Below are 24,420 nucleotides of genomic sequence, written 5' to 3' on the forward strand. Positions count from 1 at the left end.
CAAGGGAGGAAAGCAAGGTGCCCAGTGGCGATGGAAGGAGCCCAGACCATCATCTCTATCCCGCTCCCCACAAATCCACCATCTGCTTTGATGTGGGAGCAGAATCAAGTTGCAGTTAAGAGACCTTTGGAGGGCTGGACCTGCAGGACCACAGGGAGATGTCCCAGGGGCCTCATTAGCCATTCTAATGGCGACTTCGCGGTCCCTTTCGCAAGGAGCCACAAAAACTGCCCAGCCTCCAGGGAGGGAGGGAGAGCACCAGCGTGGCCAAGCCCTGCCAACCCTGTTTTCTCAGGAGAGGGTCTTAAAAAGCGGTTTTCTCTCCGGCAGAAGGCAGGCTTGGATGGCTGGGTTGTTACAGCTGGAATCATACCAGGATGTTGGAAAACCCCCCTAGGCTCTCCCTATCTGCACGGGTGGCTTAACAGGTCCTAATTTAGTAAGGTGCTTAAGCAGAATTAATTTAGCCTAATGTATCTGGGTACGCGTAAATCTCAGAGGCGTAAGTCTCATGGAAGCCACCACAGTTCAAGGCATATTTAGGACCGAGGACCTCAGGGGTTTCCCTGGTAGATCTGGGTGTAAGCTGCTGCTTTAAATCTTTGCTGAATCCCATTGGCGTTAAAACAGCAGTTTCATCTCTTCCTTAGAAAGAGGAAGGCTAGTCCCTTTCTACAGCTCTCCAAACACCATCTGATGCGCAATCAACCAGGACAAAGCATGGAGACATGAAGAAGGCCTCTACGAAGAAAGCGTTTACGTCTGACTTGAGCCAGTGCTGTGCATGTGTGTGGCCCATGAAATGAAAGCGACTGCAATCCTTCTCTGCAGAAGACCAAATCGCATCCGAGTGCTTCCTCCTCTGAAGCTGACGTAACCAGAGCTCAGGGCTTCCCCCATGTGACTGCGAACCGGCTTTGTGAAAGCTCAGCAGATGGAAACCACAAGCGCTGCCCCGAACCGTCCCTCTCTGATGTGCAAGGCCGGGCACCGGGAAGAAGCCACTTCTTAGGGCTGCGAGGAGGGGCCGAAGGTTGAAGCGCAGGTTTGTTGCTTTCGATCGGCGGGGAGACAGCCCGGCACGGCGTACCTAAGAAGGGATCTCAGGGCTCGCAGCTGGTGGAGGAACGTGGATGGTTGTTCCGTGAGCGGCATCTTCCCCGCTTTCCAACAAAACCAGGGGCTTGGAGGGTCCACAGCTCTCACACGGTGCCTGTGCCACCCGTGCGGCGCGAGGCACGCTGCGGTGGGCAGCCAAGCAGAGGCAGGGAGGAAGGCAGGGGCCTGATCCCAGCCAGGTCCAGGCTTCTCACAGCTGGAAAAACCGGCCGGTCGCTACCCTCGAGGATGAAAGGCTGTGTCTTTCGCGCCATGAAAAGGAGCTGGAGTCTCTCTCTGTGCTCCTGCCGGATGGCAGAGCTCCGAGCAGCGGCTGCATTCCAGTATCTCTGGTCGCCATCCCTGATGCCTCGTCCCCGCCCCACCGCAGCGTGCAGGGCTCAGGCACGCAGAAAGCAGGACCACAGCCGGTTGTGCCGTTCACAGCCTGGCTTCTCCCTGTTTTTCAGCTTGCCCATGGTTATGCCCACCTAAAAGCTCACGAAAATCATGTTTATGGACCTACCTAGAGGCTAAGTGGTGCTTTAGCACATCCATGAACGCCCCACAGCAGTGCTCCAGGCTTGGCTTCGGCCCGCGCACCCAACTGTCCTCCCCACTGCTTGCACCAACGCTTCAGCACAAAATAAAATAGATTTCCAACATAATTCCCCCTTACACTTACTAGCAAGAGGTCCCGGTGCCTGGATTATCTTGAGCAGAATGACATGAAGGATGCCGTGCCCAAAAGCTTGTCTGCTTTCTCCAGCTGTCTCCATCTCACAAATGAAAATACGTCTCGTCCCAAGACACGCATCCTAATATAGTTGGAGCGATGGCGCTGCTACGGAACTACTGCATGATTACAATTGCATATAGTACTTCATGGTTCATTTCAACCCACTATGAGACCTGTAAAAAAGAAGGAAAATCTTTACCTAGAGAGACTCCACAAATATTCTAAATCATCATCATTCCTTTGCATTATTTTTAATTCAAGGCAACCTATTTCAAGTTTACAATAGCATTGCCTAGGAATCCTCCCAGAACCAGTTAATTCTGCCCCAGCAAAGATGCAAAGGCGTCTTAGGGCAAGCCACGCAATCACTTGTGATTAGACCCCTTTGTTAAGGCAAAAAAGGAACTTTATTTGTTTCCAAGCAAATTCAAAAATCTTTTTAAGAATTTTAATTAAGATGGTCCGGTACCTTCTCATTAACAGGTATTACTGGAACAATTTAAAGTCAAATAGGTGTGTCACAGGAACACGAGGAAAAAAGTTCACTCCGGCTAACATTTCTCAACCTGTTTGTAACACTTCGCTTCGCTGCTTTGTTGCGTCTCCAGCTATCGTTTGCGGGAGTCCGCCGTGTGCGCCAGTCACATCACACCCAGATACTAAACACAACCTTCCCATGGCCCATAATTCGGCAATAAACCACTGTTTTCAGCGAAGCCTTTCCCAGAAACGCCGCATCTTCAGTTCTGTATGACCTAAGGGGGGGGACACGAAGCCCACCTGGCCCAGCGCCTCGACTTCACGTGCGTGACCCCCCAGCTCACCAGAGCGCCCGCCCCACGACCGAGCTCACCCTCGGCACCATCTCGCGCAGTTCACGCTCATCCGATAAGGAAACCGCCAACCCCACCCTGCTCCGCTTAGCAGCACGCGAGCCGGCAAACACGGCTGCCGCCGGCTCTCCTACGAGAGCCACGGCCATACCCGCGGGAGGAAGCGCCGAACGCTTACAGGAACGCTCCCGCCAGCGCCAGCGCCGTGCTTGGGCGGCTAAGCCTTCCTCCTCCCCTATCGCCACCGGTCATTGCTCAAGAGCCAGCGCTGAGCTGGTGCGGGACCCTGGAAGGGGCGGTGTTGCCACGACATTTTTGCAGGAGGTCCTGAAACATAATTAAACGCTGTGGTGAAACCAAACCGTAAACAAGCCATGAATAAAAACCCCTTGAATTATTTTGCTAAACTATAATTACACAATAAGGAAGCAGATTAATTAAGTAAAATATAAGTCCTGAAACTGAAGCTTGCAAGCAAAGCAGTTTATTTTAATTTCCACATTATTTCGTATGAGATAGAAGTGTTTGCTGTGGGTTTAAAATGTTGGAAGCCATTCCTTGCTGCCAGGCAGACCAAACCCAGTGGATAAATTAAATTTTTGCATCTCAGGCACCTCCTGAAATGTATATAAGGAGAAGGGCTCTGCCTCAGAGAAGCTAAAGGAGATCTCCTTCTTTCACTCCGTGCTCCTCTCTCGCTCTTCTGCTTTGCCGTTACCGCTTCACCTCCCCTCTCCCCCGCCACGCCGCCATGAGTCGACAGTGCTACACCTCCAGCTCTCTCCTGGGAAGACGGGGCTTCTCCTCCGCGTCGGCCGTCTGCGGCCTCGGCAGGGGCAACAGCAGCTCAGCCTCCGTCTGCCAGCCGGTGGGACGGAGGTGCGGAATCGGCGGCTTCAGCAGCCGGAGCGTCTGCGACCTGGGGAGAGGGCAAAGGATTTCCTTCGGCGGGAGCTGCCGCAGCGGGGTCTATGGCGGTCCCGGCGTTGGACGTTGTGGCGTGGCTTACGGCGGCGGCCGCTTTGGCGTGGGCACGGTCGTGGGGTTTGGTAACTGCGGAAGCTACGGGGGCCTGGGCGGCTACAGAGGTCTCGGGGACGGCGTGGCTATCGGAGGCTACGGCGGCGGCATTGGCATCGGCCTCGGCGGGGGTAGATCTGAAGGGATTCGGGGCGTCAGCATCCACCCGGAGCTCCTCAAGCCCCTCTGCGTGGGGGTCGACCCCGAGGAGTGCCAAGTGCGGACCCATGAGAAAGAGCAGATCAAGAACCTCAACAACCAGTTCGCCTGCTTCATCGACAAGGTGAGACCCCGCTTCCCCCCGCGCAGGCTGTTCGCGTCGCGTCTGTAGGCGCTGATGGATGGACTGTCTCTAGAGAGACATCGTCGGTAGCTATTTCTCCTGGCACCCTGATATTGTAAGCGGTTCTGATAGACCACGGTGGGCCCGACCTGGAGACTGTTTGGATTTAAGCCTTGCACCAAGGCAACCGCACCGGTATTTCACCTTTTGACGGTCACCCATCTGCCAAACAGCTAAATCAGGAGCGGCTCCAGGGGGGCAGTAAATCAAAACCTGTGAGAGAAGGGATGGAGGCATGGAAAAGTAAAAAAGCAAAATAGGAAGTGTTGTTACAAATGTATAAGCTGAGATTGCTATCGCACCTCTAAAAGCTCCAAAGGACTTCTGAGCTTTTAAAATAGTTCGTGCGCTTCACCAAGGAGATGTAGAAAGATAGATGTCTAGCTAAAACAAGATGAACAATTTTAACTTCTCTGTCCCTCCACTCTGTGAATGAAATGACTTGGTGATTTCCTAAACAGATGTAACTTATAATGGTTTTCTTAGCTAAGCCTAAGGGTTTTCATTCCTGTTTAGAGATTTGTTACAGGAAATGATTTTTCAGATGGCAGAGAAACCTTCGCTCCATCTGATCTTGATTTTCCTTGTGAGCTGTTCTGCAGCTGGAAAAACGAAACCCACGTAAGAGGAGCAACTCCGCCTCCTCCCATTTGAAAAATGACTTATTCATGATCCATAAAGCTTCTCAAGTACTAGAGAGCTCTTTAATCTAGAAGTGAAAGGCATGATAAATATCCGCGGTTAGAGTTTAAATCAGATACATTCAAATGAGATCCTGGATGAGATCCTGGATGGAGCTTTTAGTGCCGCAGAAGACTCATGACTGTACTCAGCCCATCGGGGATCAGTGGATCCTCCGTCAGAGAGTTGTCTCGGGGAAGAGCTGGTGTTTGGCTGAACTGAGCTGGTCAAACAGACGATTGGCCTCAACGCAGAGCAAACGCACCGATGTTGCTCAGCCTGCGATGCGGGTCCTGGGTGGGACCAGGCTTAGCTCAGAGAAGATGCTGGTCTCACTCAGGCTGCTGAGAAATCGGCACTTAACCATTTGCATTTCTGATTTTATTTTTACTTTTTTCCCTTTTGGAAGTGCAGAAACCCAGAGCGACTTTGCCTGGGACGAGAGGGGGGTGCATGACTCTCGCATCTCTTGCTTCCCCAGGTCCGGCTGCTGGAGCAGCAGAACAAGGTGCTGACCACCAAGTGGGAGCTGCTGCAGCAGTATGTCCTCCCAGCTTCCAGGAGAAACCTGGAGCCTGTTTTCGAGAACTTCATCTGCAACCTGAGGAAGCAGCTGGAGTGTGTGCTGGGGGAGCGAGAGAGGCTGGAAAACGAGGAGCGGTGCCTCAGGGACCTGGTTCAAGAGTACAAGTGCAAGTAAGTACGCAGAGAGGAGCTGCAGACCGGGGCGTTTGCTGGCCTGAGCGGCGTTTCTGAGCACGAAGCCAATGCAATTGCACCGGATGGGTCTGAAAATGGGCACAGGGAGGGGAGCCGAGCAGGGCCCACCAGTACTGGGCTGCTTTCCTGTACTGGGCTCCCACTGCTGCGCTTCAGGTGCTGGTGATGGGCTGGGAGAGCTCTTCAACCCCAGTGTTTCCTTAGGGAGAGGGTCAGGGAACCACTTTTCCTCTCCCTAATGCTCCTGCACACCACTGTGGTTTGCCATATCAAACCTCCCACACCATCTGTGCCTGTGGCTCCCCCAGATTTCGTGTCCCCGGTGCCACCTGTTCCCACAAAACCCTCAGCCTGTTTGTCTCCACCCCACGCTTTATCCACAGCGTCTCCGCTGGGGTTCATTCTCCCTTCCCTCTGTGGGAATTGGGGTTTTTTAATCTAAGCTGCAGATATTCCTTAATCGCTCCCTGTGTGCTCTGCTAAGCCACAAACAGGACACTTGGTGGTTGGTGGTATACAGCACAGGAGAGAGGAGTAATCCTTTCTCCAGAGATCTTACAGCCAAGCATCTCAGATGGCTTTTTTTTTCTCGCTGAGCCACCACCGAGGAGGTCAGACTCATAATATCATAGAATCATCCCGTGAAAGTTCTTCTAGGACCCAATTACTTAGTCATTACGCACTGGCTTGCTTTCCCATTGCACCTGGGAGTTTTGAAGGTTGCTCAAGCTCCTGACCTCCCTTGGGGCATTTTGGCCACAGTCTCCCCATAAACACTCAGAGCAGAGCCCTGGATGCTTCAGAAGGACGTCACACAAAGCAGCAGGGCTAGAAGAAGCAATCCAAGCCTTCAGCTGAGGTACAGGGCTTCGCATTTCTAGTGGTTTGACCTGATTTACTGCCACCTCACTCCAGCCACCGATACTGCTGGCGTGGACTATTTAAAACTGCTGAACAAAGCCCAGTGGGGAGGGAAGAAATAGCAACAAAGCAAAAATCAAAAAGGAGGTACAAAGGGAGTAGGGAGAGGCTCTGGTTTTAATCACGCTTCCCATGTTCTGCGCTGGCCGCTTGGGTGGTGGGGATGGGAGCCCCGGGGCTCAGCATCTCACCCCTCTCCTTTCCTCCTGCAGATATGAAGATGAGATCAACAAGCGCACGGCTGCGGAGAATGAGTTTGTGGTGCTCAAGAAGGTGAGTCAGGCTAGGGACAGCACCGGCAAGGCCACCGGAGAGTGGCGGGCGCGTGGGTAAAACCCAGCCGTGGGGCCAGGGAGAGGAATGGGGAGTCCCCGCACCATGACGTCTGCCTGAGTCCTCAGCAGGTAGCCCCAAAACAGAGGCGACCCAATGACTTTGGAGAACGCCTCTTGGGTTGTAAGCATCTACAACACAAACCCAGATAGTCTTAAGAGCTGGAAATCATGAGGTTTCCTCCAAACCTACCAGAAAGCATGGGCTTTGCCACAGTCCTTGTTTCTTCACCTCTTTTCACCGAATACGTGGTGTCTCCCCAGGACGTGGACTGTCTCTACCTGACCAAGGAGGAGCTGGAGGTGAGAGTGGGCCTCCTGCGGCAGCAGCTGGAGTTCCTGAAGTGCATCTATGCCGAGGTAAGAGCTCCCGGCTCCCCATCTGCTGCCCCGGGAACGATGCATCGTCTGCTGCCCCCCCGAGCTCTTACATCAAAACTAAACACAGGGAGAGGTGCCTTTTCTGAAAATCCTGAAATTGCCTCCCGAAGTAGTGTATCTCTTGATATATATTTTATAACTACACTATTACACATGCTTTGGGAAGGCAAAGGGCATTCTTGGTTGTCTCCTTATTGCACAGGGAGGGACACTTTGCATGAAAAAGCCCCTCAAATTCTAATCCCAACCATCCCTGGGAACCACTGAAACATCTCACTCCTCAAAACCCAAATATTTTTAGTACTTCACTTCTTTTGGCTACATCAGTCAAAATATTTTGGTGAACGTAACGCTTTTGCCTAAGATATAGCAAGTTTTTAACAAAACTCACGGGGACATTTTGTATTTGCACCTTTTCTGGCCAAGCACTGCCCAGCAGTCTGTAGGCAATGGGGCCCAAAGCACTCACCCCTGAGGGATTCGCAGCCCGGAAAACTGCTGATGCAGCCATAAACACCGAGTTGCGACAAAGCCGGTTGCTCCACCAGGACTCCCCACCCTTCCTTAGGGAACTGCATGCAGCAAGCCCATATTGTGCTACCAAAACAGGTCCCAGTTGCCTGCTTTTTCTGGAAACCAGTCACCCGCCTGGAGAACCCCATGCTCTAGTTGGGCATTAATGGGAGAACCTTCTCCAACCCTCCATCTTCTCACCGGACCCCCATATGCCAGGGGTACCTGCATGCCTGGTATGGGCTGGTTGAGGGAAGGGGACTGATGTGTGATGGCTCTTGCAGGAGAGAGCTCAGCTGGACTGCCAGCTGTGTGACACCTCTGTCATCGTGCAAATGGACAACAGCCGGGACCTGGACATGGAAGGCATCATCAAAAGTGTTGAGTGCTGCTATGAGGAGATTGCCCAGAAGAGCAAGGCTGAAGTGGAGGCTTTCTACCAAACCAGAGTGAGTATTCACACCACCAGCACAGATGGCAATGAAATCCCCCGGCCAACAAAACTCGGAGGGCCATTTTCTGTCCTCCATGGCAGAACCTAAACACTCCCCACAGCGTCCATGTACTGTACTTTGCTTAAGAAAGTAACGCCAAAAGCCACTCTCCAACCTTAAAGCTGAGGTTTAAGACTTTTCTGTAAAACCAGAGCACAGCAGGTCACGGTGTTGCTTCAGAGAGGTCTCCTCTGCGCACACCCATCAGGAACACCATCCCCTTCCCAAAGGGCAGATCCTCAGGACCTACCCGGGGCCCGTCGCCTTGTCTGGGCTGAGGTCACGTCTGGGTGCTTCCCTGGGAGCACCGACGTCAGTGCGGCTCCGGAGAGTCGCCACCTTCCCTGGAAGGGGCGATTCGGGCGTGTTAATGTCGTCTTCTTCCCGCGCAATAGCTGGAGGAGCTCCACAGCAGCAGGGGCAAGTTCTGCGACGACCTGAGAAACAACCAGAGCGAGATAGCCGAGCTGAACCGGATGATCCAGAAGCTGCAGTGCGAGTCGGATAATGTGAAGAAACAGGTAGGATGAAGGGTTGAATGCTGCATGGGCAGCAGGGTGTGCAGCTTCTCCAGCAAAGGGCTTCGTCCTCACCAGCTCCCACCCTGCTGAGCTGCAAAGAAACCCCCACCCCAGCTTAAGCCTATATTTGTAGCTTCTCATCTGCTGTTGACACAGAAAGAAGCAGATCTATTTCTCACTTAGCAAATAAGCAGAAGCCAGTTGGTTTGGCTACAACAGGAACAGCGTTTGCTGCATCCCTCCTACCAAGGAGCAGCCAACAGGTCCCCTCCCCTTCATCCCAAATAGCTTGGCCATCACACGTGCCCAGCCTAAATCTAGGCTCTCTGGTAGTTCCGAGCTGAGAAACAAGGGGGTACATGAGCAACCCTGTGGAGATACCCGTTGATCTCACCACTGGCCACCCTCTTGCCCATTACTGTCCACAGATTGCAGCCCTGCAGACAGCCATCTGCGACGCTGAGCAGCGGGGTGACTGCGCCCTCAAAGACGCCCGGCAGAAGCTGATTGACCTGCAGACCGCACTGCAGCAAGCCAAGGACAAGATGGCATGCTTGCTGAGAGACTACCAGGAGCTGCTGAACGTCAAGCTGGCCTTGGACATTGAGATTGCCACTTACAGGACGCTGCTGGAAGGAGAAGAGAGCAGGTAGGGGCAACCCGGGCTGCACCTTGTAGCGGTGGCTGGCAAAATCCAGCAGGAGAGAGAGGCAGAGAGAAATGCTGGGTGGAGGCAGCTCCCCATGGGTGCGGAGGGGAGCATCACCCCTTTTTCTCCCCATGGGTGCGGAGGGGAGCATCACCCCTTTTTCTCCCCATGGGTGTGGAGGGGAGCATCACCCCTTTTTCTCCCCATGGGTGCACAGAGGTGCTTTGCCCCTGTTTCCTCCTCGTCCTCCCAGGGCAGTGGGATCGCAGCGCACCAAGCGTGCTGCAGCCAGATCCCCTGCTTGCGGTACAAAAAGAGGATGGGATATTAAGAAACCTGTGGGATTTGGGGAACCAACCCCGTAGTGCTTCGGTGGGCAATCTGGACCAGCACCTCACACCTGGGTGCAGAGAAAAGCTGAAGTACCTGCAGGGTTCCTAAGGAGGCAATGACCTATTTGCCTCTGCATTTGGGTAATATTTCCCTAAATAGCTCTTTGAGACATTTCTTTTCTTAACAGGATATGTACTGGCAACCCTGTGAGCGTAGGTAAGCTAATGAAGCATTCCCTTAATTTCCTTCCAAGCCTTTTAAGCTTATAAGTTTCCTTATAAGCTGGGTTTTAGCTGCTCTGGGAGTGACTGAGCCTGTTTTTCTCCCACAGCTGTGGTCAGCGGCGGCGGCACCGTCGGGGAGTGCCGAACCCTATCTGGGATCGGAGGCAAATGCGCCGTCAAGACAGGAGGGGCTGGCGCGGGGTTAGGGGTGGTCTCCTCCTTCGGCGTCGGCGGCGCCGGCTTTAGCACCCGGAGCGTGGATTGCCTCCCCAGGGTGGGGGGCGGATTTGGGGCGAGGAGCGCGGTCAGCTGCGTGGGGCGAGAAGTCATCACTGGTCCGGAGGCGGTGCAGTGCGCCACTGCTGTGGGCAACCTGGGGAACGTCGTGTGCGCCGGCGTGGAGCAGTGCGCCCCGGGCACTGTCATCATTCCCGGGGCAGGGGTCTGCAGCACCGGGAGCAGGTACAGCACAGCTGTGCGCGTGGTCAGAACAACCCGGTAGAGACCGGAGGGCAACGATATATCGTATTTTAAAATAATCAGCATTTCTGCAATAAAACAGTATTCCCCTTCCTTCTGACAGCTATAGGGATCACACAACCATGCCCTGCCCACGACCACACAATTAGGCTAGTTGCTCTGCCGAAAACTCTTTGCATGATCAAAACCCACCTTCTCTTGCATGTCCTTTTTTTGGGGGGAAACTCACCCCTCCCCGGTCTCAGCCAGGTGAGATTTTCATTTCAGAGAGTCCATACCTGTCTTCACACATCGTCTTGGCTCTTAAATCGGTCTTCTCTGCCTGACCCCTTTTCAGCAGGGATTTTTCTTTCCCTAACGCAGCTATTGCAAAAGGACAAAAAATTTGGTCATCCCAACTTCAGAAAGAGAAGCCACATTTTAATTGTCCGAGATGGAGCTGCAGCTATTATTTAACTTCTTTAATAACACCAGAAAATCCAATTTTTCCTGTTTACGAGAGGGTTGGTAATGCTTATGTAAATTGGTCCAAGTTGCTACACCAGGTTTGGTAGAGCACATTTTAATTACACACCGACGAGCACCTTATATTTCTGTAGTTAAATGCATGCGTTGTTTTTCCTGTGTGTGTACTAGATAGACGGAGTTAATGCTTTTAATGTGTAAGTGAACAGAGTTGATTATCTTTCGCTTACTCCAAACCTTCAGCTGTACCTTCAATAAACTACATGCATAATTCACGCTTTGCTTCACGGGTTTTATTTCCCTCCCTGATATTGCAAAAGCGTCGATATTTTCTCAAACGTGAATCTCCAAATGGGCGCGGTCGGTAGGTCGCAAGAAGTGGAGTTTTAACAAAGTGTTTCCGAGACTTTGTCTGCTCTCCTTCCTCATGCGCTTTTGCATACCTTTATCCCAACCAGAGATGAGTTTGGCCACAAGGAAGTCTGGAAACGCTGTGTAAACCAGGATATGTAACCGCTCGTGGGATGTGCGGCTCTCTCGGGATCCCTCACACTGTCTGGGATCTCTGGAGGCAGAACAAAAAAGCAGCCAGGCCCTTTGTTTAAAGAAATCGGTGAGAACCAGCTTAGATAGTAACAGAAAGAAAATAATCCCACACCCCACCCCTGAAAGCCTCTCACGAGAGTAGGCTAATTTTAAAAGAAAGCAAGAGAAAAGCGGACCTTCCCAAAATGCAGCACCAGGGCCTTTCGTCCTCAAACGCCCCACCGTCCTCGGACCACGTGAACTTACACGAAGAGCAGCGCCCGCAGGATGTGCCCCCACGCCCCCCTCCAACACCCCTTGCAGGGAGGGGAAAACCCTCTCCCGGCATTTTAGGAGGCTGGGATTTGGGCGAGAGCAGGTCGCCCCCTCCCTCTTCTCTGCGAGGGTCCGTGGTTTCCAAGGGATGGTGACCCACCGAAAGGCCTCTGTAACGTGGCCGGGAGGGGCTTGCCGGGGCAGCGCTCACCACAGCTGGATGCACAGCTGGATGCTGGGAAAACCAGCTGGCTCTGCTGGCTTCTTCCCTCCAAGGGCTTGCCTGGGCGCAGCCGAAAGCCCCCGAGACAACTTTGCTTGGAATTGCCCTTTGGAGAAACCCGTCTCTCCTCTCCCAGCCTGGAAGCAGCACAGGGCGTGGGCAGGGTAACTCACCCCATGAAAGGTACACCAGGGACCGGGTGTTGTAATTTATTCCCCGACATCCCGCTCCGCCTCCTAGACTTTACTGCTGACTCAGGGCTTGTCTGCCCCAACGTCCCCATGGCTGGAGGATGAGTTCAACCATCCCGCCGGGCTCGGTCTGTCCACGCCGGCGTGATGATGCTGAACCCGCCACTGGTTCCCCCTGGTTGAGCATCTGCCTCTGCTTCTCTCGCAGCACAGAAAGCGTGGCGGATTCAGGCTCCCCAGGTCGGCAGTGCTTTTCTGATGGGAAGGAAGACGGTTTATTGGATGCGATCAGCAGGTAGAAGATCACTAATTGTTTTTTAATAAATGACATGCCTTAGCAACACTGTCTGGGCTGGGGGGTGTGGAGAAATCCAAATGGATCAGCCCTTGCTGAGAAGGCAAAACCCACCCGCCTAAAAAAAGGATGGTTTTCAAAAGCTTATCTTCATCTCCTCTGTCTCAAAGCATCCCACTACCACGCAGAGTTCACCTCATTTGTATGTAAATAACAAGCAGAAACACCCAAACAAGAAGCTCCCATTGCCCCAACAGCTCATCATTTATGTCGATCTCCTCCCTGCAAAACAATACCTGCCCAGCAATAACCAGCCAGCTCCCCAGGGCACCAAAGCAGCCCAGCAGCTCTTGCATTTCTGGGAGAATACCTTTCATCATGCCTGCCCTTCTCAGCCCCCGAGTATTGCAAAACCCATGGTTTCTGCTGCCTACTTGAAAACGTTCATGTAGATCAGGCTATTTTGGAGAAAAAAAGGCCAGGAGCAAGTTTTCTGGGGGCAGTTGGGGGCCAATCCTGCTCAGTGTCGCTCCGGACATGCCCCTTTGTAGGTCAACAGAGTCTAGTAGAGCTGATCCAAACTGACAGGTGCAAAAAGCCACATCTGCCTCTGGGTATGGAGCCCACAAACCCCAGCTCCTCCACGCAGTAAACCAGGCCCGTAAAGAAACGGTGCATTTTTCACCCAGCCTTTCCATCGCTCGCATACCTTGCGGACAGTGGGCTGAAGGAAGAAGACTGTGGGAGCCTAAAGTGACGATTCCCTCTTTCTTGCTGGCAGCCCCACCTTTAATCCCATTATATTTATTCAGCTCTAATATCTGATCTGAACCCGTCTGTCAGCTTCAGGACAATCTGCCTTCACTGGGGTCAAGAAAGCATGAAGGCAATCTCATTTTCCCATCGCACCCGGGCTTTGAATTTTATGCAAATAATTAAGCAATAATGGTTCATGAGTTTCAGGTGACATCCCAGGCAGATTCAGCCCCAGATTTTCCAAAGAGAAGCAAGCCGACCTGTACCAACTGGGAATTTCACACTACAATGGGAAGGTCTATCTGAGTGACCCAACTTTCCCGGTTTGAGCCAGCCTGGCAGCATTTCTCCAAGGATAATCAGATATTTGGTCTTCTGTATTTGGTAGAACGTGAAGCACCTGCTTAATTTTCCTTCCAGAGATGCCAGTGGGATTTTTAGCTCGTACTTAATGGTTTTGTTGGGGCACATGAATGCATTTCGAAGGGCATGTAGAGTCCTGTCCTGCAAATAGGTTTAAGCTCCAGTCATGCGCACAGCTCGGGCAATGCCACCAGGACAGCAACATGCTGAAAACAAACTGGGTTCTTAAAGACGAAGAATAAAATACTCTAAACATTGCAATTCCACAAAGTCTGAGATGCCAGAAAATGTCACCACACCCTGTTGAATTTGCTCTTTTTCCCAAGGACTCCAGGAAGTAAAATAGCGAGAATTTGTGGGAGTATTTTTCATGCTGGTTAAATCTTTGCTTTTGGCAACTTTTTGAACTGAAAGGTTCAAAGGTCTGTCACAGAAATTACAGCTGTAAAGAGCTAGAAACTCAAGACTGATTACAACTTCACGTCAGCACGCAAATAATGCAGTTCCACAAAACCAGGCAAAGTGGTTTTTTTTCAGAAAATCCGCCTCTTTCGCCAAAACGCTTTTTAGATCAAGGTGAAAATGTATTGATCACATCACCAGCTGGCTGGCGGCTTTGCAACGGCAGCCTCTGGGTGGGATGGAGTTGTCCTCTGGAGGTGCCAATATCTCTAGAAAGGAAGCTGAGGAAACCTGCTATAGATGAAATACCTAATACTAAATGGCCAAAACTTCAGGTGACATTTAAATATAGTGGCTCAGAGGAAAATCATGATCAGGACCTCCTTGCGCTAGGTATTGAGTCAGCCCAAAAAGCCGTTCCCTGCCTGACTAGCGTGAACAGGCAGGCTGGGTACATGAGAGCCCTGAAAGAGATGTCAGGCGTCGTGAACATCACCCCCTCACCGTGTCTTCAGACAGAGAAGGCCCGTGAAAATTTTATGTTCAGATTTAGCCATTTTGGTCTCACTGCCTTTCAGGCAAGTTAATTCAGAGGACTCTCCACAAAGCTCTGTACCGATGATCCCTGAGACCCCTTCCAACCTGTGAGTCCGTGTGTGCTCTACTGCATCTTCTAAGTAGCACAGGGGTACCTGGGTAGGCATCTCTCTTTTTCACTCCTTTTTGTTTCTTTTCTTTTGTTTGGCAGCGAGGAAATAAAATAATACATCTCTGCAAGCATACAGAGGCGTTGCACTAAGGCTGAGCTCTCCCTGCCAAAAATCAGGGAGTTAGGTAACCCTTCTAGCTGAGCAGACTCGCGCCGGCTCCGATAGGTGTGTTTGAGTGCAGTCACTGTTTAACACGTTTCAATAAGACAGCTGGCTGCCCGGCACGTCAAAACCATGAAGGCACTAAATTGATCGCTGGACTTCCATGCAACCAAGCCCAGATCCCCGGAGGGATAAAAAGGGCACCCCGCGCTCCTCTCCGCCAGACAGCTGCGCCCTCTCCGCTTGCTGCTCCTTGCCCGCGCTGGGCTGTTACCCCCTGCTGCCATGCACCGGCAGACTTACAGCACGAGAGCGGGAGGTGGAGGCAGATCTTACAGCGCTGCCTCCGCTATTATTCCAAGCAGCAACAGGGCTGGCTTTAGTTCGATGTCCGTGGCACGACCTGGAGGAGGTGGAGGTGGTTTTGGCAGGCTCATCGGAGGAGGTGGTGGCGGCGGTGGTGGTGGTTTTGGCAGCAGGAGCCTCTACAGCCTTGGTGGTAGCAAGAGAATATCCTTCGGTGTTGGAAGCAGCTTCCGAGCTGCTTTTGGGAGTGGAGCTGGTGGTGGCTCTGGCCTAGGAGGCAGCGGTGGTGGTGGACTTGGTGGCGGCGGAGCTGGAGGAAGTCTTGGACTTGGTCTTGGTGGTGGAGGTGGTGGATACAGCTTCGGTGGAGGTGGTGGATACGGCTTCAGTGGAGGTGCTGGTGGGCTTGGCTTCGGTGGCGGACAGGGAGGTGGTGCAGGGTTTGGCTTTGGTGGAGTAGGGGGGCTGGGAGGATTCAGTGGAGGGCTGGGTGGTGGCAGGAACCCAGCGGGATTCGGTGGTGGCCCACTTGGAGTCGGAACAATCCAAGAAGTGACTGTCAACCAGAGTCTCCTGGCACCACTGAACCTGGAGATAGATCCAAACATCCAGCAGGTGCGAAAAGATGAGAAGGAGCAAATCAAGACCCTCAACAACAAGTTTGCTTCTTTCATTGACAAGGTGAGACTTCATCAAGTGCTGTGGAATCATGATAGAGAGGGAGCGAGACAGTCTTGTAGCTATAGAAATACGACCTTATAGATCTACACTCTATTGCATATTAACTCTCTGCACTTCTTCATCAAAGTAACCAAAAAAGAACATTCTTCTAAACAGGTACAAGGCAGAAAACTAGACTAGAGACTGCTAGTAAGAGGACCAGATCCAAGTTTTGTGCCTGAGAAATATATTAGCTCAAATGGAGTAATAGAATCATAGAATTGTTAAGGTTGGAAAAGACCTGTAGGATCATCAAGTCCAACCCCCAACCCAACACTACCATGTCTCCTAAGTAAGCCAGTTTCAGGTTCAGATCTAGCTGCCCAACCCAGCTCTCTGTGGGGAATCACAGCAGACGTCTTAGTCCTTATTGCTTTATTGCCTGCAAGCTAAAGTCGTTTCTACATTGACTCAACTTAAGTCCTTCCTTGGCTTTTCCTTGGGTAAATATGTAGTATGTATGAGCAAAAGGAAAGGCAATTAAGTACTTGTCTTTTAACCTGTAGCACTCAGATCTTAGCTTTAATGAAGGAAGATAAATATCTCTTACAAAGAAAGAAAAACCAAAGGACGTTAAAGAAAGCAAGTGATGAAAGAGCTGAACCCTCATTTTCTAATGATTGCTCCTTGGCTGGCTAAATTAAATTGCCTCTGAAGAGAACTGTCCACTGAGGGCAGCTTTGCTTAGCTACTGGATGGCCTAACATAGCCCTAGATAATCTGGAGGGAATTCACACCTGGATTTAACACTCTTGGTTTGGGACTTCCTTGGTTTGTGCTATGCATCAGCCCCAGTTACTGATTATTGGCCATCAGCATGCTCGCAGGTATCTCCTGCTAAGCCTCCTCTGCTTCCCGATGCTCAGGTTCGCTTCCTGGAGCAGCAGAACAAGGTGCTCGAGACCAAATGGACCCTCCTGCAGGAACAGGGTCAAAAAAACAACTCAGGCAAAAACAACCTGGACCCGCTCTTTGAGGCTTACATCAACAACCTGAAACGGCAGCTGGCCAACCTGCTCAACGAGAGAGGACGCATGGATGGGGAGCTGAAGAACATGCAAGACCTCGTCGAGGATTTCAAGAACAAGTGAGTGTCTGTTAGCAGCACATCCAGGCACCCTGGGGTGAAACGGGATGCAAATGGTTCAGCTTAGCATCAGGCAGTAGGATTAATCTCACTCAAGTTTAGCTTTCTGAAAGTCAAACATCTAGCCTGAGATATTCATCAAACCTTCTACAGGAAAAGGGAAAAATGTATCTCTGGTCTGTGCTCTCGCCCATAACATGGTACCTAACTCATCGGCCCTTACACACCACTCCTGTGAGGTCTCTGCCCCTGCAGAACCCCTGCCTTCCTCGACAGCAGCAGAAAGGTGTTCTGTCGACATTCTTCCCATCAGAAAACACAGGTTCAGCCCGGACACAACAACTTGCAAAGGAAAAAATCATCTAAAAAAGCATTACCCTCCTTGTTTCATCTGCATTATGTCAAAACGTCATTTCAACCTTTTGAGAAATGGGGTTGTCACAAATCAGAGATGGGCAGTTTCCAGGAGGTTGGCTTTGAAATGCCATACCCAGCCCAGACAACCTCGCAGTCCTACCTGTACGACTGTTCCGCTTACCCAGGTATGGTCCAGCATGTCTTTCCTTTTATCCCTGCAGATATGAAGAGGAAATCAACCGACGCACAGCAGCGGAGAACGAGTTTGTGTTGCTGAAGAAGGTGGGTGAGACATGAGATGTTACGGACGCTGAGCTAAGCCTAACCATTGCACAGGCTGCGAGAGTCCTAAAGGATGGGTGAGCTCATGGAGCTGCATCCTCACCCTTTAAAAGCTGTCATTTGGATTGTGCTTTTGGGGGGAAAGAATGGAGGGGGTTGGAGGATGGAAGTGAATTCTTGTCTTGCTCCTGTCCCACAACACACACACACTCGTGGTTGCCTGGGCAAAACAGGCCATGTGGAGTCAAAGATGGTCAGCGGTGCTGGGAACCCAGGTACTGAGGCCAAATGGCCAAATGCCCCCCGCCTTATCCACTAACAAAGTTACACACAGCACTTCTTCTGGCCAAGAGACATCCTCTTGGTGCTCCTTCCAGTTGGATGTGCCAAGCACAGCCTCGCCAGTCGGGCAGCACCGCTGCGGCAGTGAAAGGGGCAGCCTCATCTCCAGCCTTGGCCAGTTCTTGGCTGAACTAAAGAAGCACCAGGTGCTGTAGATCTCCCCGTGGTTGCTCTTTTCCAGGACGTGGATGCTGCTTACATGAACAAGGTGGAGCTGGAGGCCAAGGTGGATGCCCTGACCGATGAGCTGAGTTTCCTCCGAGCGCTCTATGACGCGGTACAGACACCCCCTCCCCCGATTTCCATCCTGTCGCCCCCGGACCGTGACCGCCACCGCTCACGGCATTCGAAAAGGTAAGCGCGGCTGACCCGGGATGCTGTGTGCTCCCACGCAGGAGCTGGCTCAGCTCAGTGCTCAAGTGTCCGACACCGCCGTCGTTCTGTCCATGGACAACAACCGTGACCTGGACCTCAGCAGCATCATAGCCGAAGTCAAAGCTCAGTACGAAGACATCGCTAACCGGAGCCGGGCCGAGGCGGAGGCCTGGTACCAAACCAAGGTGAACAGACCCACAGATGCCGCGGATGCATGTCTGGGGAAAATGACTACTCTGCCTGCATGAGGCTGTTTGAGCTGCATCTTGTCCACGTGGACCTCTCAGACGGTTTGCTCTTCCTTCTGAACCCCAGTTCGAGGAGCTGCAGGCCGCGGCTGGCAAACACGGCGACGACCTGCGCAACACAAAGGGGGAAATCTCTGAGCTCAACCGGCTGATCCAGAGGATCCGGTCAGAGATAGAGAACGCGAGGAACCAGGTAGGAATGGCAAAAGGAGCCCGCAGACCCCCCGTTCTGAGGTCGCTTAGCACCGCAGCTCTGCTTTGCTGACCGGGGACTTTAGCAGCCAGAGTATGATGCACCTCTTTAAACGTGTTGAATTCCCTCCTGAAGAGGGTTCCACGCTGCAACGCGTGTTAAATCATTCTTGCCGGGCTGGCATTTCAACTCCAGCAATGTTAGCTCTGGGTGAATGACCTCAGTTGTAACCTTTTTTCATTATCACCCCAACCAGAAGGGTTTTCTTCCTTGGGTGACCCTTACCCAAAAAGAAAAGCAGTATTTAGGAGCCCCAACCCCTCCTCTTGCAGTGTGTTACCCTGCAGACGGCCATCGGAGACTCCCAGGAGCGTGGCGAGCTGGCCCTCAAGGATGCCAAGGCAAAGATGATTGACCTGGAAGATGCCCTGCAGAAAGCCAAAGCTGACATGGCGCGGCAGCTCCGCGAGTACCAGGAGCTCATGAACGTCAAGCTGGCCCTGGACATCGAGATCGCGACCTACAGGAAGCTGCTGGAGGGCGAGGAGAGCAGGTGGGAGCAAAATCCCTGCGGGAATAACAGCGACTATCGCTTTGCCCCTGCCAGCAGCTGGTCTCCCTGACTCTCCTTCACTTTGCTCTAACCTTCCCCTTTATCTGCCCTCCAACAGGCTGAGCGGAGAGGGACTCAGCCCCATCAGCTACTGTAAGTACCACAGTTTTTGCCTTGCTTTGGGCCCGTTGGGAGCAGAGGCTGTGAGCAACCTCGGGAGAAGGGAGGGTTTGCCCAATATAAGATGTTCTGAGCCTAGCACCGGCATCAGTGGCTTGCACAGAGTTGTGTTCAAGTCCTGTAGGTCCAGGTCCTGACGATGGTGCTTTTTGGAACTGGGCGATTGCCAAGCAGATGTCCGACCCTCTGGTTTATTTTTCTTCCAGCTGTCATCAGCTCCAGCTCTGGCATAGGTGGTGTAGCTGGGTTAGGCGGAGGATTTGGTGGACTGAGCCTCAGCGGAGAAGGCGGCGGAAGCGGTTTTGGTCTTGGAGGTGGTGGTGGAAGCGGTTTTGGTCTTGGAGGAGGCAGTGGAAGTGGTTTTGGTCTTGGAAGTGGTGGCGGTGGTGGAGGCTACAGCTTCGGAAGTGGAGGACTTGGACTCGGGGGTGGTGGAGGTGTCGGAGGTGGATTTGGAGGCGGCAGCAGTCTCAGCTATGCCAGCCGTCTTGGCTACGGAGGAGGTGGCGGCAGCGGTCCGAGCACCAGCGGAGGGAATTTCAGCTCTGGCAGTGCAAAAGGCACCAACCCAGGTGTGAAAATTGTTTCCAAAACCTCCTCCAGCAAAAAGAGCATAAAAAGCCAAAGCCTGAAGAATGCTCCGCAGCCCGAGTAAAACCAACACCAGACCCTCCCCAAGGCCGCCGCTCCCACACTGCTCCTGCATTACTCCTGTATCGCTCCTGCACACCACCATCCCCTCCGCCCACCGCTGCCCCGGCCCCTCGCACCGTAGCTCTGACGCCTTCGGATCACGGGTCAGGAACAGCAGCGGCGCGTGCGCTAACCAGACCTCTCACAGTACCTGAAACAGGATTAAACGGAAAATACAGGCCTAAGTGATTTTCTGAATGGGGAATTGCCTGGTTGGGGTTTTTTTTGTTGTTGTTGTTTGCTTTTAATGAAGCTGAGCAGCTTGTTTGTAATTGTGGCTAGCTGACAGCCATCAGCTCAGAGAGCTCAAATAGCAGAGAAGAAGCAATAACTTGGGTTTTTAGCTCAGTTCTGGCCCACAGAAGCCCAGGGATGGGCTGGGAACTTGGCTTCAGTTCAGCCTGCTTTGTCTTCACTGCTGGGATGAACCAAACTTGCTCCTTCAAGTTACGCCACTCATCTTTATCAGAGAGGCGGGTCGTTTTTCTGCTATGCAGAAATACCCCAGGAGGCTGCTGAAAGATCCCAGGCAGTGGTTTGCAAGCGTGGGGCCCCTCTTAAAACACCCCTAATTATGGGAACACAGAGCCTGGTGGGAGTCACTCGAGTGCGATGGAAGACCTTTTTTTTTCCCCCATTCACAGCCAAGCTTCAAAAAACATCTTTCTTCCAGATGTGCTGAGCGTTGCAGCTGTGTGAAGCCAGGCACAGGGGCCTGGCCAGTGGTTCAGAGTGGTTTCCTAATACTGGGAAAGCAATCTGAGATACCTCCATCTGGAAAGTACCACCCACAGGGATGCGGACTCAACTTGCAACAAGCTTATCTAAAAGGAAGCTCAAACTACTCTCCCATTCCTGTCCTTTCCCTTCTTAAATGAAAAGAGTGCCCATAGCGGCGCCGTACGCGTAGTCTCGTGGGTGTGTTTTGTCAGAGGAACCACCAGTGACTGGTCCAAAGCATGTGGAAAAGGGCTTCTTCTCTAAATTACAGGATTTTTTAGTTCTAAATAATTATTGGGTGAGAGAGTTCTTCAAAAGCAAGACGAGTGTTTGCAGTTAAATCGGGTTGCTGCCCTGTCTCTCGCTAGGTTTTGTGGGAACGGCTTAACAAACGCCAAGTCATCCAACAGTCCAAGCCTCGCTGACCCTCCCCACTGCCTTGGTGGCAGCGGTCAAGGTAAAAGTCCGCGACAGCGAAAATTACACTGAAAAAAAGTGCCCAAAGGGCCACGTCCATACTGCTCCTGGGGGTATTTCAGCATCTCCACTACGTGTGGGTTTCTCTGCCAAGAGACAGATATTTGGTAACCTGAAAAGTGCAGCCAGGTTTCAGCCCAGCGCATGGGAAACGAGGCCATCGGGAGCAGGAGCCCAAAGGCACGCCAGTGCCCAAAATCTGCTTTCCCCTTTCTGATGGGATTTGCCCCTCTAGCCTTCCACCGTCTCTTTTCGTTTTTGTGAACGTACCATTAAAAAAGAAAATCGCAGCTTTTTATACTTCGACGATAGTGATATGACGCTGTGTTTTCCTTCCTCTCTCTCTTTTTGGAATGTGTCCAATAAAACTGGATTGTAATTTATTTGTTCCTACATCTTTTTATTCTAAAACAGAACCAGGAGCAGGAAATATTCCCAGCCTTCAGCAGAGTGAACTGGAGGGGGCTTCTGCTTTACTTTGGGGGAAAAGTTTCAAAATTCTGATAAACTCATAATAAGCTTGAAATCAGTTGTCCCCAAACAAATGGAAGAATCAGAGAAAGGAGGAGGAGGAGGAGGGTGGGGGTTTATCCATTAAGTGACCAAAAAAATTAATCACCGTTCATTTCTTAACACATGATTGAGGTTAATTTAAAGCCTTTCTTCCACTGAAGGTGGTTTGCACCGCTCTGTTAGCTCGGGCACAAACGTGAGTATTTCATTTTTGCTTTCTTAAAAACACAAGCATAAACAGGGCTCTGGGGGAGGGTTTTATCAGGATGATCTAGATTGAGGATGGGTTTCGGTGAGCTGCAGCAGAGCGACTCACCAACCGATGCATGAATTTTGGTCAGCCATCATTGCAAAAGGAGACTAAAAAAGAAAAAAAGGGGGGGAAAGGCCCTCAAACACGCCTTATTGCATTTCAAAGAGTCAGATGCTTCGCTCTTCCCTGACCTCTCAACATCCCGGCTTTACATAACTCGGCGCAGCAAATGGGGAAGAGCAAGCAAGTACACGCCAGCCCCGCAGGTTTACGGCAGACGCTCGCAACCGCTTCGGCACAAGCTCGCTGAAACCCAGACGCACCGACACACCGGAGCATCAAATGCTCCCTTCACCCAGAAAATCAAAGCAGCCGCAGCGAGAAAGGCCAAAGTCGGGGGGCAAGACCCGGCTCCTCGGCCCCTGCTGTTGCAGAGAACGTTGCAGACAGACAGGCCAAAAATAAAGGAAGGTTAAAAATAAACTCTGAGTCACCTCGATGTCTCTATTCGCCTCTGCGAACGCTGAGTTACACAGCACGGGTGTGAGGAATTAACAAAGCTAATGACAACCTAACCTTAACTAACCTTAAGAGTTTTTAATGTCTTTCTTCCAGCCCATGCTGAGAAAAAAAAAAAAGGAGCAAACAACAGAGCCCAAAAGCGGTGCTCACGGGCAGCCGAGCTCCTGCAAGCACCTCAGCTGGCCCCGGTCCCCCTGCCTTTGCTCTGCACCCCCGGCCCACCCACCGCCCCCAGCAGTGCCCTCACCCTCCCGGCAGCCCCTCTGCGGCAAATCCTGCCGCCCGAGCCGACGCCGTCCCCGCAGGCAACCTTCCCGCGACCCAGGGCAGCTTCAGGAGGACAGGGCACATGAGCGACAGAAGCCACGCAAGGAAACTGCGTGGGGCTGGGAGACACTGCAAGGATTTTTCCTTGTTTTGGTGCCTAAACAACCGTTTGATTTACTCTTCCAAGACCTTTGTAATATTCCACTTAATTACCGTTGTCTGCAGCAACAGGCTTTCCTAGAAGAGCTGGGGAGGTAATGACTGCCTTCAACATGAATCCTTTCTCTTTGCTTTAATTAAAACATTTGCAGCCGGTGCTCTGGTTCCCAGGTGTGACTTTGCATAGCTCTTTGGAAGCCAAAGGCAGGCTCCCTGCCTGGCCCCCGTCCACAGGATCCGGCACACGTGTGCCAATTCCCATCTGCAGGCTTAGGGAGGCAAATCTCCATAAATCTGCTGTGCTTCTAACAGAAGTTATTTATTTTCAGTATCAGGACAACCCCAGCGGTGTCATTACTGAGGTCCCCTGCGAAACGGGGGTTCGTTGCCTCTGGACGCGTGAGCGCGGGTGCAGTTTGCCCGGCGAAACGCCGCGCTTGCAGCACCCAGGAGGTTCCCACGTCGCCACTGCCGAGGCGAGAGCACCCCCTTGCTACCACCCAGCCGTCTCCCCGTCAGCGGGAAGGGTGCTTTGCAACAGCCTGTCCAGGGACCGGCTTCCCAGTAGCTCGCCCGAAGGCGCTGCGGGTGCCGGTGACTCACGCTATTGGCAGTGAGCAGTGACAGCAGCGCTCGCAGGAGATGATAGCTGTGAGCACTGCCTTTTTCTGATTGCGATGAGGGAGAAAAAAACCAATACAAAAAAAAAAAACAAAAACCAACCCCAAGACCCAACCCCTTCTGCTCAGGTTCTTTCAAGTTCCCAGACAGGGAAAACGGCACTTGGAAACACATCAACAGAAACAAGCTATGAGATATAGCAGATACCCTCAAGCCGCTCGTTTTGGGTTAAGCTCCCGCACTTATTGCTCACGTAGCTGATTTTGAGAACCTTTGTGTGCAGCTGCTCGGGGTTTCGCCCCTCTGCCTCACGCTATTGTTTTATCTGACATTTAACAGGACCGAGGTGGGCAGCCCTCGCGGCACAAGGGTGCGGCTGGGCACAGGCCGGTTTGCAGAAGGATTTTGGGAGGGAGGGGATACCTTCTCCTCACAGACCCAAGAGCGGAGGTCCCCAGCTCTCCTGCCACTACGCCGCCCTAAACCACAACCCAGCCTCACCGAGGGGACTGAGGCTCCGGGGCGAGGGTTCACCCGAGAGCCCAAATCAAGGGGCAAAGGCTATTTTCGAAAAAAATCTTCCTCGGGGGCTGAATGATCTCAGCAGAGTGAAGGAGGGGTGGGAGAGAGCTGGAAGAAAAGCGGGTGAATTCCCCTTCACAGAACGTCTTGGAGAGCCAGCAATGACATGGAAGCTGCTGGTTAAATATTGGGGGGGCGGAAAAAAAGTGATAAAGATACCACTACACAGGGAGCTTTTGAACCCTGAGCCTGACGAGGAGGTTCAAAAGAAGAGCAATCATTTCAAGCATCTTTTTAATAACTATTTTGTAAGTCTCATAGTACTATTTAATGTAATTTGAAGTTATTTTGGAAAACAGATTTACTCGCTGCCTTCGAAAGCCACCTAACGACTCCGTTTCCCCTGCAAAGAGGGGAGATAATTTTTTTGGTAAGACCCC

At 52.1% G+C, this 24,420-nt stretch overlaps 2 protein-coding genes across 2 annotated transcripts; both read left to right on the forward strand.

Annotated features, from left to right (window-relative positions):
- The first annotated feature begins 3,421 nt into the window (after positions 1-3,421).
- On the forward strand, positions 3,422-10,304 carry LOC104046741 (keratin, type II cytoskeletal 4-like). Its single transcript, XM_064474396.1, has 9 exons — positions 3,422-3,973; positions 5,196-5,410; positions 6,568-6,628; positions 6,952-7,047; positions 7,866-8,030; positions 8,471-8,596; positions 9,025-9,245; positions 9,766-9,794; positions 9,910-10,304. The coding sequence occupies exons 1-9, from the start codon at positions 3,422-3,424 to the stop codon at positions 10,302-10,304; spliced, it is 1,860 nt and encodes a 619-aa protein (XP_064330466.1).
- A 4,571-nt stretch (positions 10,305-14,875) lies between these two features.
- LOC104047973 (keratin, type II cytoskeletal 6B) lies at positions 14,876-19,888 on the forward strand. The gene is made up of 9 exons (XM_064474387.1): positions 14,876-15,577; positions 16,483-16,703; positions 17,282-17,342; positions 17,866-17,961; positions 18,080-18,244; positions 18,375-18,500; positions 18,833-19,053; positions 19,172-19,206; positions 19,440-19,888. Exons 1-9 carry the CDS (start codon positions 14,876-14,878, stop codon positions 19,886-19,888), a joined length of 2,076 nt encoding a protein of 691 aa, XP_064330457.1.
- The last annotated feature ends 4,532 nt before the right edge of the window (positions 19,889-24,420 follow it).

The sequence above is a fragment of the Phalacrocorax carbo genome, chromosome 27, assembly GCF_963921805.1.
Source record: "Phalacrocorax carbo chromosome 27, bPhaCar2.1, whole genome shotgun sequence".
Lineage (NCBI taxonomy): Eukaryota > Metazoa > Chordata > Aves > Suliformes > Phalacrocoracidae > Phalacrocorax > Phalacrocorax carbo.